The following is a 13,957-nucleotide window of genomic DNA, read 5'->3' as shown; positions in this document are numbered from 1 at the left end:
TCTAAAGCGGTACTAAACTGCAGTCGAATCGCAAACCGAGCCGAACTGAGCCGAACCAAGGTGAGCTGTACTGAACCGTGCTGTGCCGTACTATGCAGTGGAAAAGCGCCTATTCTGTCCTGTTTCAATTCTTCAACTTTGAACTGTTTCCATTTGGATTGCTGTCTATACTAGCACATTATCATTAAATATACAATATCATATGAAGATACAGTTGGGTTTTGCTTTGGCTGCTATCTGTGATAGAGTACCAGTATGTGCACATTATAATCCACACCATTGGTTTTTATTCAAAACCTGAGGTCTTGTCTAGCTCCCCAAAGTCCTGGGGCGTTGAGATTTAAGTGGTGGCTTTGCCTTGGCTTGGTTTAAAAGATGGGCATGAGACTGATAGCCTGGTGAGTGTTGGTTCTCCCTACTGCCCCTAATACTGATGAGTAGGCACCAGCTATCCGTGACCCTGATCGTGGTAGGTGGATTAGAAAATGGATAGATAAATGTTATCTCAATGTGCTATGGGGTGTAATTGGTTTCTAAAGAATAACATTCAATCAAGTCAATTTCAGATGATATTAAGTATAAAAATTAATGTCTGAATCTCAACAACCAGTTTTGTAACAGCAGCCTAACGAAAGTGTTCTTTCAATAATTGTTACGTTGCTCCTGTGCCTCAAACTCTGGCTAACTCCCACAACAAAGACGTCCTGGGGGGTGAAGAAAGTAATGCCACTCACACTTAATTAGGGTCATGTGATGCTGACAACTGCAAATTGGGAAAGACATTTGTTGCACATATAAGACCTCTTCCATCCTTTCAACGTCAGACTTACTTTATTTCAGGGGGAAAACGACGGGCAAACCCAAGAAGAATCTATCCACCTGACAAAGCGTCTAGTTTTAAACCCAGCTCTTCATAAACACAAGGGGGGGAAAAAAAAAAAAACCACAGCCATTATCTACTAACTTTAATACAAGTTCCAAGTGGACAGGATAAAGGTTTTTCAAAAGTAATTCGAAAACAACAGATCATTTAGGGGTCATGTCCAGAATAAAACTTGGATAAGAAGTCCTTGGGTCTGGACGTTTCTGTCTCGCCGAAGTAGCGCATTATATGTGTCCTCTGCTTCCAAACTTGAATGGTTTCTTCCAGTTCCATTTTACCCTTTAAAAAGAAGGAAAAAATAAAAGGTTAGCCACAGCTACTGAACACATCACAAAGAGTTACGGTCGTCTTACACAACTTCTAACAGAGTTATGTTAAATGCTTTTAGACCTGAAAACTAATTACAGGGCTAAAAGTGGTTGTGTTTCATAATCCTGTTGATCACTTGGCGCAGTCCTGCTAGGCCTCAGCTAGAGGGTCACCTTACTTGACTGAAGGAGAAGAAAGCGCCGGTTGATGCCTGGATGTTAAACGTCTTCAGTTTTGGGGGGTTGTCCCCAACCTGAATAAACCTGATTTCTTGTCAATTGGTAGTTGATCTTCCAGCAGTTATTGTTTGGTCTTTTCTTAGAGTCCCGAGTTAATGCTGCAAAACTCTGAGCTCTGTGAAATTAAACAAGTAGCCTCATTCTGAGATGAGATAAGTGAAGAGGAGGTTCATGCTTGACGGTTTGTTTCTTTCTTATCAATGTTCAGGACGAAAGATTAGACACTTTTTTGCTTTAAACGCATGCAAAACAAAACTAAATTTCTGTTGCACTTTGGTATTTAGAAGATTAAACAGCCAACATGTCTATTTGGGTTTATCAGAAATTACCTGTCCTTTTTTAAAACAAATGATTCTGTCTGCATTAAACAGCTACAGTTCTCTGCAAATATTTGCAGGCCCATGGCCAAGTTCTATTTTTTCTGGACACTTGGAATAAAAAGCAAATCCCAATGGCATTTTTTTTGTTATAGTGTATTAATCCCCGAGGGGAAATTTTCTTTTTCACATACCCCACATTACTCAGAGTTTTAGGCGTACAGTGCCGGGTCAGCTATTTGTACAGGTCCCCTGGAGCAATTGCAGGTTAAGGGCCCACCGGAGTAGTAAGTAATCCTTCGAGTTACCAGCTCAGCCACAGAGCCACCAATCCGGCATTGATTGTAATGAAAATTAGAAATGTACAGTTTACATTTTTTAGCCCCTTTGCCAAAAAGTAGTCCTTGGAATTCTTTTTTGTAAAGTTTGTCTCCATTCTTCCTTGCAGTTTGCCTCCTGCTGTGAGATATTCTTGGGCTGTCCTACAAACACACAGCGCAAGGCCTACCCATCGATTCAAGACTGGCGACTGTGAGGGCCATTCACAAACCTCTACCTCGAGTTTCTTAAAGTATTCCATGGTAAAGTTCAAAGTGTGCTTTGCAATGTTTTCAGGCAGTCAGTCAGGAAATTGGGGGAAGAAAAATGGATTTCTTCTACAAGACGACATTATTGCCAAGAATGTGCTGATACTTATTAGAATCCATTCGCCCTGTACAATATTTCCTGTGCCCACAACCCGTTCCACTGCTTTGTGGGCATCAATTAGTTTCATTTTCAGATCTTCGGCACAGCCCATGATTGTTGTGTGTTGCACAAAGCATGTATTAGACTCATCAACTGACAATTGCTAATGACAATTCTTCACCAGACAAACACCTAATGAGCTAAGCCAGGCCAGAATGACAGCCTGACGACATTGGAGACTTCACAACTCCAAACTTATGTAAATGCAAAATTTACTTTTTTTTTTTTTAACATTTTGTCAGTTTCTTAAATAATTCATTAACTGTACATTAACATTTTCAGAAAAAAATGCCATTTTGTTGAGTTTGCTTGCTATAGAACGTTTTACTTCAAATGTCAAAATGTGTCATTTGACCAGGGGTGTCCAAACTTTTGCACGGAACGGGTTGTGGGCACATATTTATCAAATATGTCAAATTTATCAAATTCTTTAATAGCCTCTACCATGGGAAAGTTTATCCAGTTATCTCTTACATTGCTCAAAATTAATTGTTTGAGGGTTGTTGTGCCAGCTTCCAATGCTATATCAGAGTTGACCCGGCTTTGATCACCGCCTAGGGAGCTTTCACTGTAGCATTAGCACAAGGTCTCCCTGCCAGATGCACCTCCTCTCACTGTCTGACAGGATAGTGGGCACAAAATGGAGGCGAATGTGTGCCCAGCAATGAGCTGGCCTTGCTGTACAAGCCGGGTTCCTGCCTGGCACTCATTACTCCCTATCACCCTGAACAAAATCACATAACATTCTCAGACCCTCTTAATGCAGTTCAAGATCACTGGTAGGTGAAGGCCATTCCACAAGTACTGGACATGAGGCATGAACTGAACCAGTCAAGTTATAGAGCCAAGTTATAATCGCTAATTAACCCTAACCTGCACTGCGACACAGGGAGCCAAACCCATGCAGTCAAGAGGGGAATTTGCAAAATCCACACAGAACAAGAACCTGGAAGCTGGATCTGTGAAGGAGCTTCCTACCTGACCATCTGCTCCGAAATAAAAACCAAAAGTAAAGCACATTTAAAACGTAGCCCAGCTGCAGGAAAAACATAACCAAGCACGTCTATCCGTATGCTGAACACACTTAGTTTATTTCCTACTCCAGCAGCATCAGACACAAGCTAGGAATCGGCTGTTCATGGGACACCAGCAATTTCACAAAAAAGCATCAACATGTCCAGAACACAATTCTTCCTTCTAATACTAAAGTCAGTCACACTATAGGGGAGAAATGGCACATAAAGCAGAAAGTTGACTTGAGTAACTCTAAATGAGCTGCTCAAAAATGGCAGTGGCACTGTTACTGTTATCAGTAAACCAAGACAGGGTGTGATATAGTTTAAAGAATATGGAGGCGAAGGGCGTTTAAAAAACATTTTTTACACTCGACACAAATAAATACCCAGTATTCTTACAGCATCAGGCGTTACCCGAGGTGCTCATAATGGGGACATCAGCAGTATCAGCACAGTGTGGCTGCCCAGCACCAGACTCACCTTAATGACCAGCATATCGATGACTCTGGGGTCACTGATGTGGTGGTTCTTTTGAAACATTTCTCTCAGTTTGCTCTGGCCCTGCTTCACAGTGATGTCCAACTGGTAAGTGTGAACTAAGGAAGAAAAAAAAATATTATCTATTAAAGAAAACTCAGTCCAACATATCATTATTTTGGCTGATGACAACCCAAAACAACTGCACAACTGGATGGCTTGTCTGGTGATGGCCAATTTTATGGACAATTTCACATTCACAGAGTGCTATAAAAACAAAATCATGCGGTGGACTGCACAGCACAACGTTATAACCCTGATACTCAAGTAGGGACGAGATAAAGACCACTCCACTTGGTGAAAGATGGAACACACCTTGTGTCATGGGGTCCACAACTGAAAATCATGCTGTCAAAAAGGGGGCCATGGAGGGCATTACATTAAATTCAAAGCCACATGATAACAAGCGCGGTTTCCAAAAAAATATTAAGTTACAATGCACTTGAGTTCATACACCTTTCAGTCATTTTGTTATAGCTCACATCTCAATCGAGTCCAGCTCAGGGCGGAGAAAGAGCAGTACAGGAGAAAGCTGGAGCAGAAGTTGCAGAACAACAGCATGAAGGAAGTGTGGGATGGGATGAAGATTATCACTGGCTGCAGCTCGAAGCGGGGTGCCGCCATCGAGACAGACGTGGAGAGAGCAAACCAAATGAACAACTTCTTTAATAGGTTTGATCGCAGTTACCCACTCACACCTCAGAGTACTGCATCCTCCAACCATCCTTCTGCCGATACCAGCATAGGCGAGACATCCCCACCCACAATTACAGCAGCCCATGCGAGCAGAGACCTGAGAAGACTTCGTGCCAGCAAAGCAGCGGGTCCAGATGGTGTATCGCCACGACTGCTGAAGGCCTGTGCGTTGCAACTGGGGAGTCCTCTACAGCGCATCTTCAACCTGAGCCCGGAACAGGGGAGAGTCCCGAGGCTTTGGAAAACATCTTGTATCACTCCTGTCCCAAAGGTATCACGTCCTAGTGAGCTGAATGACTTCCGGCCTGTTGCTCTGACGTCACATCTGATGAAGACCATGGAGCGGCTGCTGCTTCACCACCTGAGGCCACAGGTCCGCCACGCCCTCGACCCTCTACAGTTTGCATACCAGGAGAAGGTGGGAGCGGAGGATGCCATCATCTATATGCTACACCAATCCCTCTCCCACCTGGACAGAGGCAGTGGTGCTGTAAGAATTATATTTTTGGACTTCTCTAGCGCCTTCAACACCATCCAACCTCTGCTCCTTAGGGATAAGCTGACAGAGATGGGTGTAGATTCACACGTGGTGGCATGGATCGTGGACTATCTTACAGACAGACCTCAATATGTGCGTGTTGGGAACTGCAGGTCTGACATTGTGGTCAGCAACACAGGAGCGCCGCAGGGGACTGTACTTTCTCCGGTCCTGTTCAGCCAACATACAACAGACTTCCAATACAACTCGGAGTCCTGCCATGTGCAAAAGTTCGCTGATGACACTGCTATTGTGGGCTGCATCAGGAGTGGGCAGGAGGAGGAGTACAGGAAGTTAATCAAAGACTTTGTTAAATGGTGCGACTCAAACCACTTACACTTAACACCAGCAAGACCAAGGAGCTGGTGGTGGATTTTAGGAGGCCTAGGCCACTCATGGACCCTGTGATCATCAGAGGTGATTGTGTGCAGAGGGTGCAGACCTTTAAATATCTGGGAGTGCAGCTGGATGACAAATTGGACTGGACTGCCAATACTGATGCTCTATGTAAGAAAGGTCAGAGCAGACTATACTTTCTGAGAAGGTTGGCATCCTTCAACATCTGCAATAAGATGCTGCAGATGTTCTACCAGACGGTTGTGGCGAGTGCCCTCTTTACGCAGTGGTGTGCTGGGGTGGCAGCATAAACATGAAAGACGCCTCACGCCTGGACAAACTTGTTAAGAAGGCAGGCTCTATTGTAGGATTAAAGTTGGACAGTTTAACATCTGTGGCAGAGCGACGGGCATTAAGCAAACTCCTGTCAATCATGAAGAATCCATTGCATCCACTTAACAGTGTCATCTCCAGACAGAGGAGCAGCTTCAGTGACAGACTTTTGTCACCGTCCTGCTCCACTGACAGACTGAGGAGATCGTTCCTCCCCCACACTATGCGACTCTTCAATTCCACCCGGGAGTAAATGCTAACATTAATTTTATTTTAATTTTTTTCATTTTTATTACTATTTAATTTAATATTGTTTCTTTGTATCAGTATACTGCTGCTGGATTATGCGAATTTCCCCTTGAGATTAATAAAGTATCTATCAATTGTACTGCTTCACAAATGTTTATGGCTGTTGATTCGTTCTTTCTATACACAAATGTGCACTGCTTTGATAAATGTTTTCTGACATGTGTGGTGTTACGTGGAATCAAAGGTTTTATTTTTTTTGTTTTTTAAATATGGTAGCACTGCTGCCTCAGTACGTGGTTTCAAATTCAGTCTAACAAGTATGGATGTTCCCTTCTAGGTTTTCTCATGTACTCCAATGTCCTTCTACCCTAGGGAATACTCTGTCTGCCAGTCCTCGAAGAAAGGTGGCTCATGCACTTCATACGAAACACAGCCATCCAGGTCACTGCCGAGGGTGCAGTCACTTCTTTTTTTTTTGGCATCTTAATGGTGTGTATGACTGTCTTTTGCACTTGGAGTAACAATTTGCATTGAGAATGATAAAATTGCCCTGTGCAATGTGCTTCACTATCAGCAGATGCTGCCACAGTTTTCCTCCAGCTTGCCATAAGATGGATCCAAAATGTAATTACATGATGGAGGTAGCCTGCACCTCTCAATTTATTTAGTCGAGTAGGACTTTCTTTTGCACTTGGAGTGAATGACTGGTATCTGTCCTGAAAATGATCAGTTGGAGTATGCAAAGTGCTTCACTTGTTAGCTATATCTATCTCTATATACATCTATTTATCTCTCTATTATAAAAAAAAATCCTGGAGAGAAACAGTAGGGCGACGAGACATGATCTTCATGTTATGATCACGGAAGACACTTAAAAGACCCGTGAGACTAAAGAGATTGACCCCGGACAGTCTCGCGAAGACGTACAACATGAGATTCTTGCAAGACACGCCCTACTTACAACCAAGTAAGAGCACGGGCAGCAACACACTCAGTCGTGTTTTGGCTATGAGCACACACAGATCCAGGGCTCTCAGCGCATATAAAGCATATACTGTAAGGACAATACGTTATAAATGAAACATAAACGACTAAGCAAAGAAGAAAGAGCAGCGCGGAGAAAAACTCAAAAGCGTTGGAGAGACAGAAAAGAAAAAGAAAAATCTAGGTGCAAATTCAAAAAAATGGAACTGAAGAAGAAAAAAAAGCACATCCAATCCGGACATTGGCGCTATACACATGAAGAGCAGGTTAAAGATTATGAAAGCAGTGGAATTCGAAAAGGCTCAAAAAAAGAAAAAATTGCGCAATACACATGTGGAGAAAGTTAAAGAATATGAAAGTAGGAAAATTAGAAAGTATAAAAAAAAGAAAGTAAAGATCGCAGTAGCACAAACAAACAGAAATTATTACTCGAAAAAAGGGAAAATAATTACCATGGACCAGGTGTCATTGGAAAAAAAAAGTGAGATAAAACGAGGTCAGAAATAAACGACGGAGTAGAAAACAAAGTAAAACGTCACAAATAGGTTAAAAAACAAGAGGGCCAAACACATGCAGAGCAGGTTAGAGAAAATGAAAACTGGAATTCAAAAGACTCAAAAAAAAACGTAGGCGGGAAACACATGCAGAGCAAAATACAGAATATGAAAGCAGAAAAAACGACAGGGTCAAAACAAAGAAAGTAAACATCGCATTAGCGCAAAGAAAGAGAAATTATTACTCGGAGAAATAACGAAAAGGTGAATAGAGATCGAATATTTGGACATAGGTGATATGTCAGAAGTATGTAAAGATTGTAAGGCTTTGAAGTTTAAGTCAGAGAATTTCAAAAACGTGGTTTACCTCACATGCATTTATTGGTTACTTTGCAAAAAAAATGATTAACTGCTGATGATGAAGATCTTTTTGTCTGTGCTGAAATTCCAAACAGAGACACCTATCCTGAATTATGGTACAAAGTCATTAAACACAAGTCTCACTGGCCTTGTTAAAAAGATTCAGCACATTGAGACTCGAAAGATTCCAAATATTGTTTTTACAAAAGTTCTGAAATAAAAGTGAAACTAATGAAATAGCAACAATTCAAAGAAAAAAAAAATCTTAAAAGTGTGTATCCAGATAACCAAAAATGGGAGTTGGTGAGCGAAGCGAGCAGGGGGCAAAGCCCCCTAGTCTCTCTGTCTCTCTATTTTATATATATATATATATATATATATATATATATATATATATATTTGTGGCACGCGGGGGTGGTACCCAGCCGGGACGCCCAAGAGGACCGGAGGAGGGTTACGCCTCCTCCAGACCATGAGGGAGCGACCGCCCTGGTTGTGTTGGGGACCACGGGTGCAGAGCTTTGAAGCTCAACCTTGTACCCATGGGCACCGCCAGGGGGCACCCCAGTGCCTAGAGAGTAGTGGACCTCAGCACTTATGCCACACCCGGAAGTGCTGGGGGAAGAGGAGCAAGGACACCCAGAGTGCTTCCGGGGATGCAGCCGGCACTTCCGCCAAACTGAGGCGTGTTGGTGGAAGATTGCCGGGAAACACCTGGAGCACATCCAGGGGAGTATAAAAGGGGCCGCCTCCCTTCATACAATGGCTGGAGTCGGGTGGAAGAGGACAGAGCTCGGGAGGAGAGGCAAGGCGGCAGCCTGAAGAGTAAGACATTGTTGAGGGCCTGGACTTTTGAGGGTGATTGGTGCTGTAGCACTGGGTTGTGTGTGTTCACTATTGTAAATAGTTGTAAAATAAACGTATTGTGGTGCATATAATCATGTCTACATGTCTGTGTCCAGGCTGTTCCCCACTATATATATATATATATATATATACACACACACACACACAGAGAAATTCCAAAAATTTTTGGTTAATTAGACTGGTTAAAGTAAACCAAGCTGGTTTTAGGTTTGTGCACAAGCAAGCCTTGTGAAGGACTGGCATCCACAATGGGTGTGCATTTGGCCCAAGGCACCAACCAACACTGGATGATGAACCAGACCCCTGCAAGGCACACATAATGCAGATGTCCACGCTCATTCATATTCAGCCTGTTTAGAGTCACCAAATAATCTAATATGGACATATTTGAGATATGGTGGGCAAACTAGCACACCCAGTGAAAAACCTCCCTAGACGTGTGTCTATCGAGTGCTCGACGGTACAGATCAACACCAGCTGCTAAAATACAGTCCCGATCAAAAGTTTAAGACCACTTGAAAAATGGCAAAAAATTATATTTTGCATGGTTGGATCTTAACAAGGTTCCAAGTAGAGCTTCAACATGCAACAAGAAGAAATGGGAGTGAGACAAAACATTTTTTGAGCATTCAATTAATTGAAAATAACGATTACATTGAAACAGGCTGTTTTACAGCTGATCAAGATTTTAGGACCACATGCCTTTAAAAGGCCAAATCTGTGCAAAGATGTGGATTCTGTCATTTTCTGTCAGGTAGTCACACGTTCTGATGGCAAAGGCAAAAAAACTCTCCCTTTTTGAACGTGGTCGGGTTGTTGAACTGCATAAGCAGGGTCTCTCACAGCGCGCCATCGCTGCTGAGGTGGGACGCAGTAAGACAGTCATTTGGAATTTCTTAAATGATCCTGAGGGTTATGGAACAAAAAAGTCAAGTGGAAGACCCCAAAAAATTTCACCAGCACTGAGCCGGAGGATCCAATTGGCTGTCCGTCAAGACACTGGACGATCCTCGACCCAAATTAAGGCCGTTACTGGTGCTGACTGCAGCCCCATAACCAACAGACGGCATCGGAGACTGAAGGGCTTCAAAAACAAAAAACGTCTTCAAAGACCTCGTCTCCTTGAACGCCACAGAACTGCTCGTTTGGACTTTGCAAGAGAGCACCAAACATGGGACATTCAAAAGGTGGAAGAAAGTTTTATTCTCTGATGAGAAAAAATTTAACCTTGATGGTCCTGATGGTTTCCAACGTTACTGGCATGACAAGCAGATCCCACCTGAGATGTTTTCTACGCCACAGTGGAGGGGGCCCATAATGGTCTGGGGTGCTTTTTCCTTCAGTGGAACAATGGAGCTTCAGGAAGTGCAGGGGCGTCAAACGGCCGCTGGCTATGTCCAGATGTTGCAGAGAGCATTCCTCATGACTGAGGGCCCTCGTCTGTGTGGTAACGACTGGGTTTTTCAACAGGACAACGCTACAGTACACAATGCCCGCAGGACAAGGGACTTCTTCCAGGAGAATAACGTCACTCTTTTGGCCCATCCTGCTTGTTCCCCTGATCTAAATCCAATTGAGAACCTTTGGGGATGGATGGCAAGGGAAGTTTACAAAAATGGACAACAGTTCCAGACAGTAGATGCCCTTCGTGCGGCCGTCTTCACCACTTGGAGAAATGTTCCCACTCACCTCATGGAAACGCTTCCATCAAGCATGCCGCAACGAATTTTTGAAGTGATCAACAATAACGGTGGAGCTACTCAGTACTGAGTTCATGTTTGGAAGTTTGATTTCTGTTTTGGGGGGGTTTACGGGTTTTTTTGGAGGTGTGGTCCTACCCAGACTGCCCAGAGGGGACTGGGCGGTCTCATGGCCTGGAATCCCTACAGATTTTTGTTTTTTCTGTCCCCCCTGGCCATTGAACCTTACTCTTATTCGATGTTAATTAATGTTGATTTATTTTGTTTTATTATTGTGTCTTTCATTTTTCTATTCTTTAATATGTAAAGCACTTTGAGCTACTGTTTGTATGAAAATGTGCTATATAAATAAATGTTGTTGTTACACTTTTGATCAGCTGTTAATCGTTGTTTTCATTAAATTGCATGCTCAACAAATGTTTCGTCTCACTCCCATTTCTTCTTGTTGCATGCTGAAGCTCTACTTGGAACCTTGTTAAGATCCAACCATGCAAAATATGATTTTTTGCCATTTATCAAGTGGTCTTAAACTTTTGATCGGGACTGTATCTAAGCATCTTTTGGAAAGTTTTGCATTGATATCAAAACACGAGTAAAATTCCGCAGAATGCAGGCAGGTACAGCATGTAGCGACACGGTTACAAAGACCTGCAGCCCAAGACAGGTACTTATGGCGTTATTTCAGTGCCACTATTCTGAGCGCACGTAAAAAAATATTGCAAGTGCAAGTGTTGCATTTTGAGGAGAAATTTATTTTGAGCGTACAAAAGCTGAATTTGAGTGAACAAAATTCATTGCTGCGTGCAAAAAATGCATTTCAGTGTTTGCACTTATCCATATACACACACACAATAGCACCCCCTCTCGCTCAGTTTTTTCATTTGCGCTTGCTCGCAATGTGTTGCTTGCGCTCACAACATTCTCTGCTGCGAGCGCTCAACTCTCTGTACACCGTTATAAGTGTGCCACAAAACCAACCAATCACAGACTTGGTTTCAAAAATTCTGATTGGCTCTTACGGTCTCCAATCAGCTCGCTAGCTGCTGCATTCCGGAAACAGTCCGAAATGTAGCTAAATCCAGCTAAACTCAATTAAACCCCAATTTGCGGATAATATCTTTAATTATTTTCTCTTCTTTGGCTGCAGAGTAAATCAAAACTCCCTCTATCTGCAAGAAGCGAGGCTGAGTGGACAGTGTTTCCGGTGTCCGGAATGCAGCAGCTAGCGAGCTGATTGGAGACCGTAAGAGCCAATCAGAATTTTTGAAACCAAGTCTGTGATTGGTTGGTTTTGTGGCACACTTATAACGGTGTACAGAGAGTTGAGCGCTCGCAGCAGAGAATGTTGTGAGCGCAAGCAACACATTGCGAGCAAGCGCAAATGAAAAACTGAGCGAGAGGGGTGCTATTGTGTGTGTGTATATGGATAAGCGCAAACACTGAAATACATTTTTTGCACGCAGCAATGAATTTTGTTCACTCAAATTCAGCTTTTGTACGCTCAAAATAAATTTCTCTTCAAAATGCAACCTTGCACTTGCAATCTTTTTTTACGTGCGCTCAATATTTTTTTACGTGTGCTCAGAATAGTGGCACTGAAATAACGCCATAGGTACTGAGCCAGAATATATTGCCTTTTTTAAACTGGTACAAGTATATGCACTGCACATTAACAGGGCATCGCGCTAGTTTTCGGCCACCCTTGTGTTTATGTGACACTTTATTCAGCGCTGTAGCACCTGCACGATATTTTCTGTACGAAAAGCGGTCTGCATTAGACTTGACTATGAAAGTCGCTACATACAATAAAACCTAAAAGCATATAAAATTACTCGTGACCAAAACAGCCACGCTTATTTCAACAACGAGCCACATCTAAAGCTGTCATTCGTCTTATTAAGTCTTAAAACAGCAAGCGTTTGTTCAGAAACAAGACGACCTTGACCCGCCTTCCCAGTCGTGTATGACTTTCTCCTCGTCTTTCCTCCACATGCTCCTTACCAGTATTGGGAATCTCTCGATACCAGGCACGGTACAGCTCCCTAACTCGTCGTTTGGCCTCATCCAGATCACGACTGAAGATTGGCTTCACCATCCGCGAACCGGCCCGACCAGCCGCCGTCAACATCGCCATGATTGCTGCAGGCGGGACTACGCAGACGGTGTCATAATTGGAAACGCGAGCGCAGCTTCGACTACGGTTGGATAATTCTACGTCACTCAGTTTAGCCCCTCCCTTAGCCAAAAGTTATTGGTCAGACTAATGTCAGTTTCGATTGTTTAAACAAACTTTATTAGAAGTGCTGATAGGAAACATGGGTCATGTTGAAATGATTTAGTTTTCCAAATACAGCGTCAAATGTTCCTAGCGAAACGGAAATAATGTTTTTAAATTTTGGTATAAAAAATGAAAACTAACATATTACTTCGAGATAGTATTAATGTCTTCCACGTTCTAAGGAGTTTCCAATTAACGGTTTAACGGACCAGCACAGCGACAGGTAGGCAGAAATGTGCGTCCTCTCAATAGGTACTCCTTTTCCACCTTGCGGGCTTTCTGAATAAAGCTTTCGCGTTCCCCATATGTTGTTTGTTGATTACTGACAAATGCTGTTTTACCCTAACGTATAAAAGTGCCTTGGCAAACGAAAATTGGTGTCTCAACTTGAGAGGAAATTAACGCGACCAGTCTGACGTGGACCCGCTCACTCTGCGCTAAGGTGAAGGACTGGCGACGATGCGCTGAAAAGGTTTATATCAAATTATTATCCTTTATATGTAGTCCAAATATAATTTAGATCATTAATGTTTTTTACTGGAAAAATGTAATCCTCAACCAGCGCGGATCCAAGCCTGGTGCTGAACGGGACTTTGAATGATGCCAGTCGCGTTTCGCCACCTTACTTTTGCCAGCGCTCAAAAACGGACACTCAGGGATTAAACTTCACGCACGTTTTGCCCGGCGGGTACTCGAGTCGAATCAACGGACACAAGGGTTGGGGTTTGAAATCCGGTCGGGGCACATTTCTTCATAGAGTGCCAAAAAGAAAGAACACAAAGTTAACCTGTGATTGACGGTCACACGCCGGACATTTAGGACAGGGGAGACATATGAACAATAAAAATGTTTTTTAGAGTTACTGCTACATATTTACATCGCATCCCACGTCAAATATTATACATTATTTATAAAGTTACAGTATGTGGTAGGTTTAACCACATTTACGAATTTAAAGCTTGAAGAATAGGAAGAAGTACCCAAATATAAGGAACGAAGTCGCAGTACTGGCATTGGAGCGTCCCGGGTCCTCCCAGCGTGGAATTTGTATTTTCTTTCGTGGAATTTGCATTT

General features: G+C 42.9%; 1 protein-coding gene across 1 annotated transcript; it reads right to left on the bottom strand.

Annotated features, from left to right (window-relative positions):
- Window positions 1-950: 950 nt before the first annotated feature.
- ndufa6 (NADH:ubiquinone oxidoreductase subunit A6) lies at window positions 951-12,779 on the bottom strand. The gene is made up of 3 exons (XM_039765644.1): window positions 12,607-12,779; window positions 3,992-4,107; window positions 951-1,162 (listed from the first exon to the last, which is right to left on the bottom strand). Exons 1-3 carry the CDS (start codon window positions 12,737-12,739, stop codon window positions 1,031-1,033), a joined length of 381 nt encoding a protein of 126 aa, XP_039621578.1. The 5' UTR covers window positions 12,740-12,779; the 3' UTR covers window positions 951-1,030.
- Between the last annotated feature and the right edge of the window lie 1,178 nt (window positions 12,780-13,957).

Source organism: Polypterus senegalus, chromosome 10 (assembly GCF_016835505.1).
Source record: "Polypterus senegalus isolate Bchr_013 chromosome 10, ASM1683550v1, whole genome shotgun sequence".
NCBI classification, from domain to species: Eukaryota; Metazoa; Chordata; class Cladistia; order Polypteriformes; family Polypteridae; genus Polypterus; species Polypterus senegalus.
The sequence above is the reverse complement of the archived record's forward strand: the minus strand, read 5'-3'. Positions and strand labels throughout refer to the sequence as shown.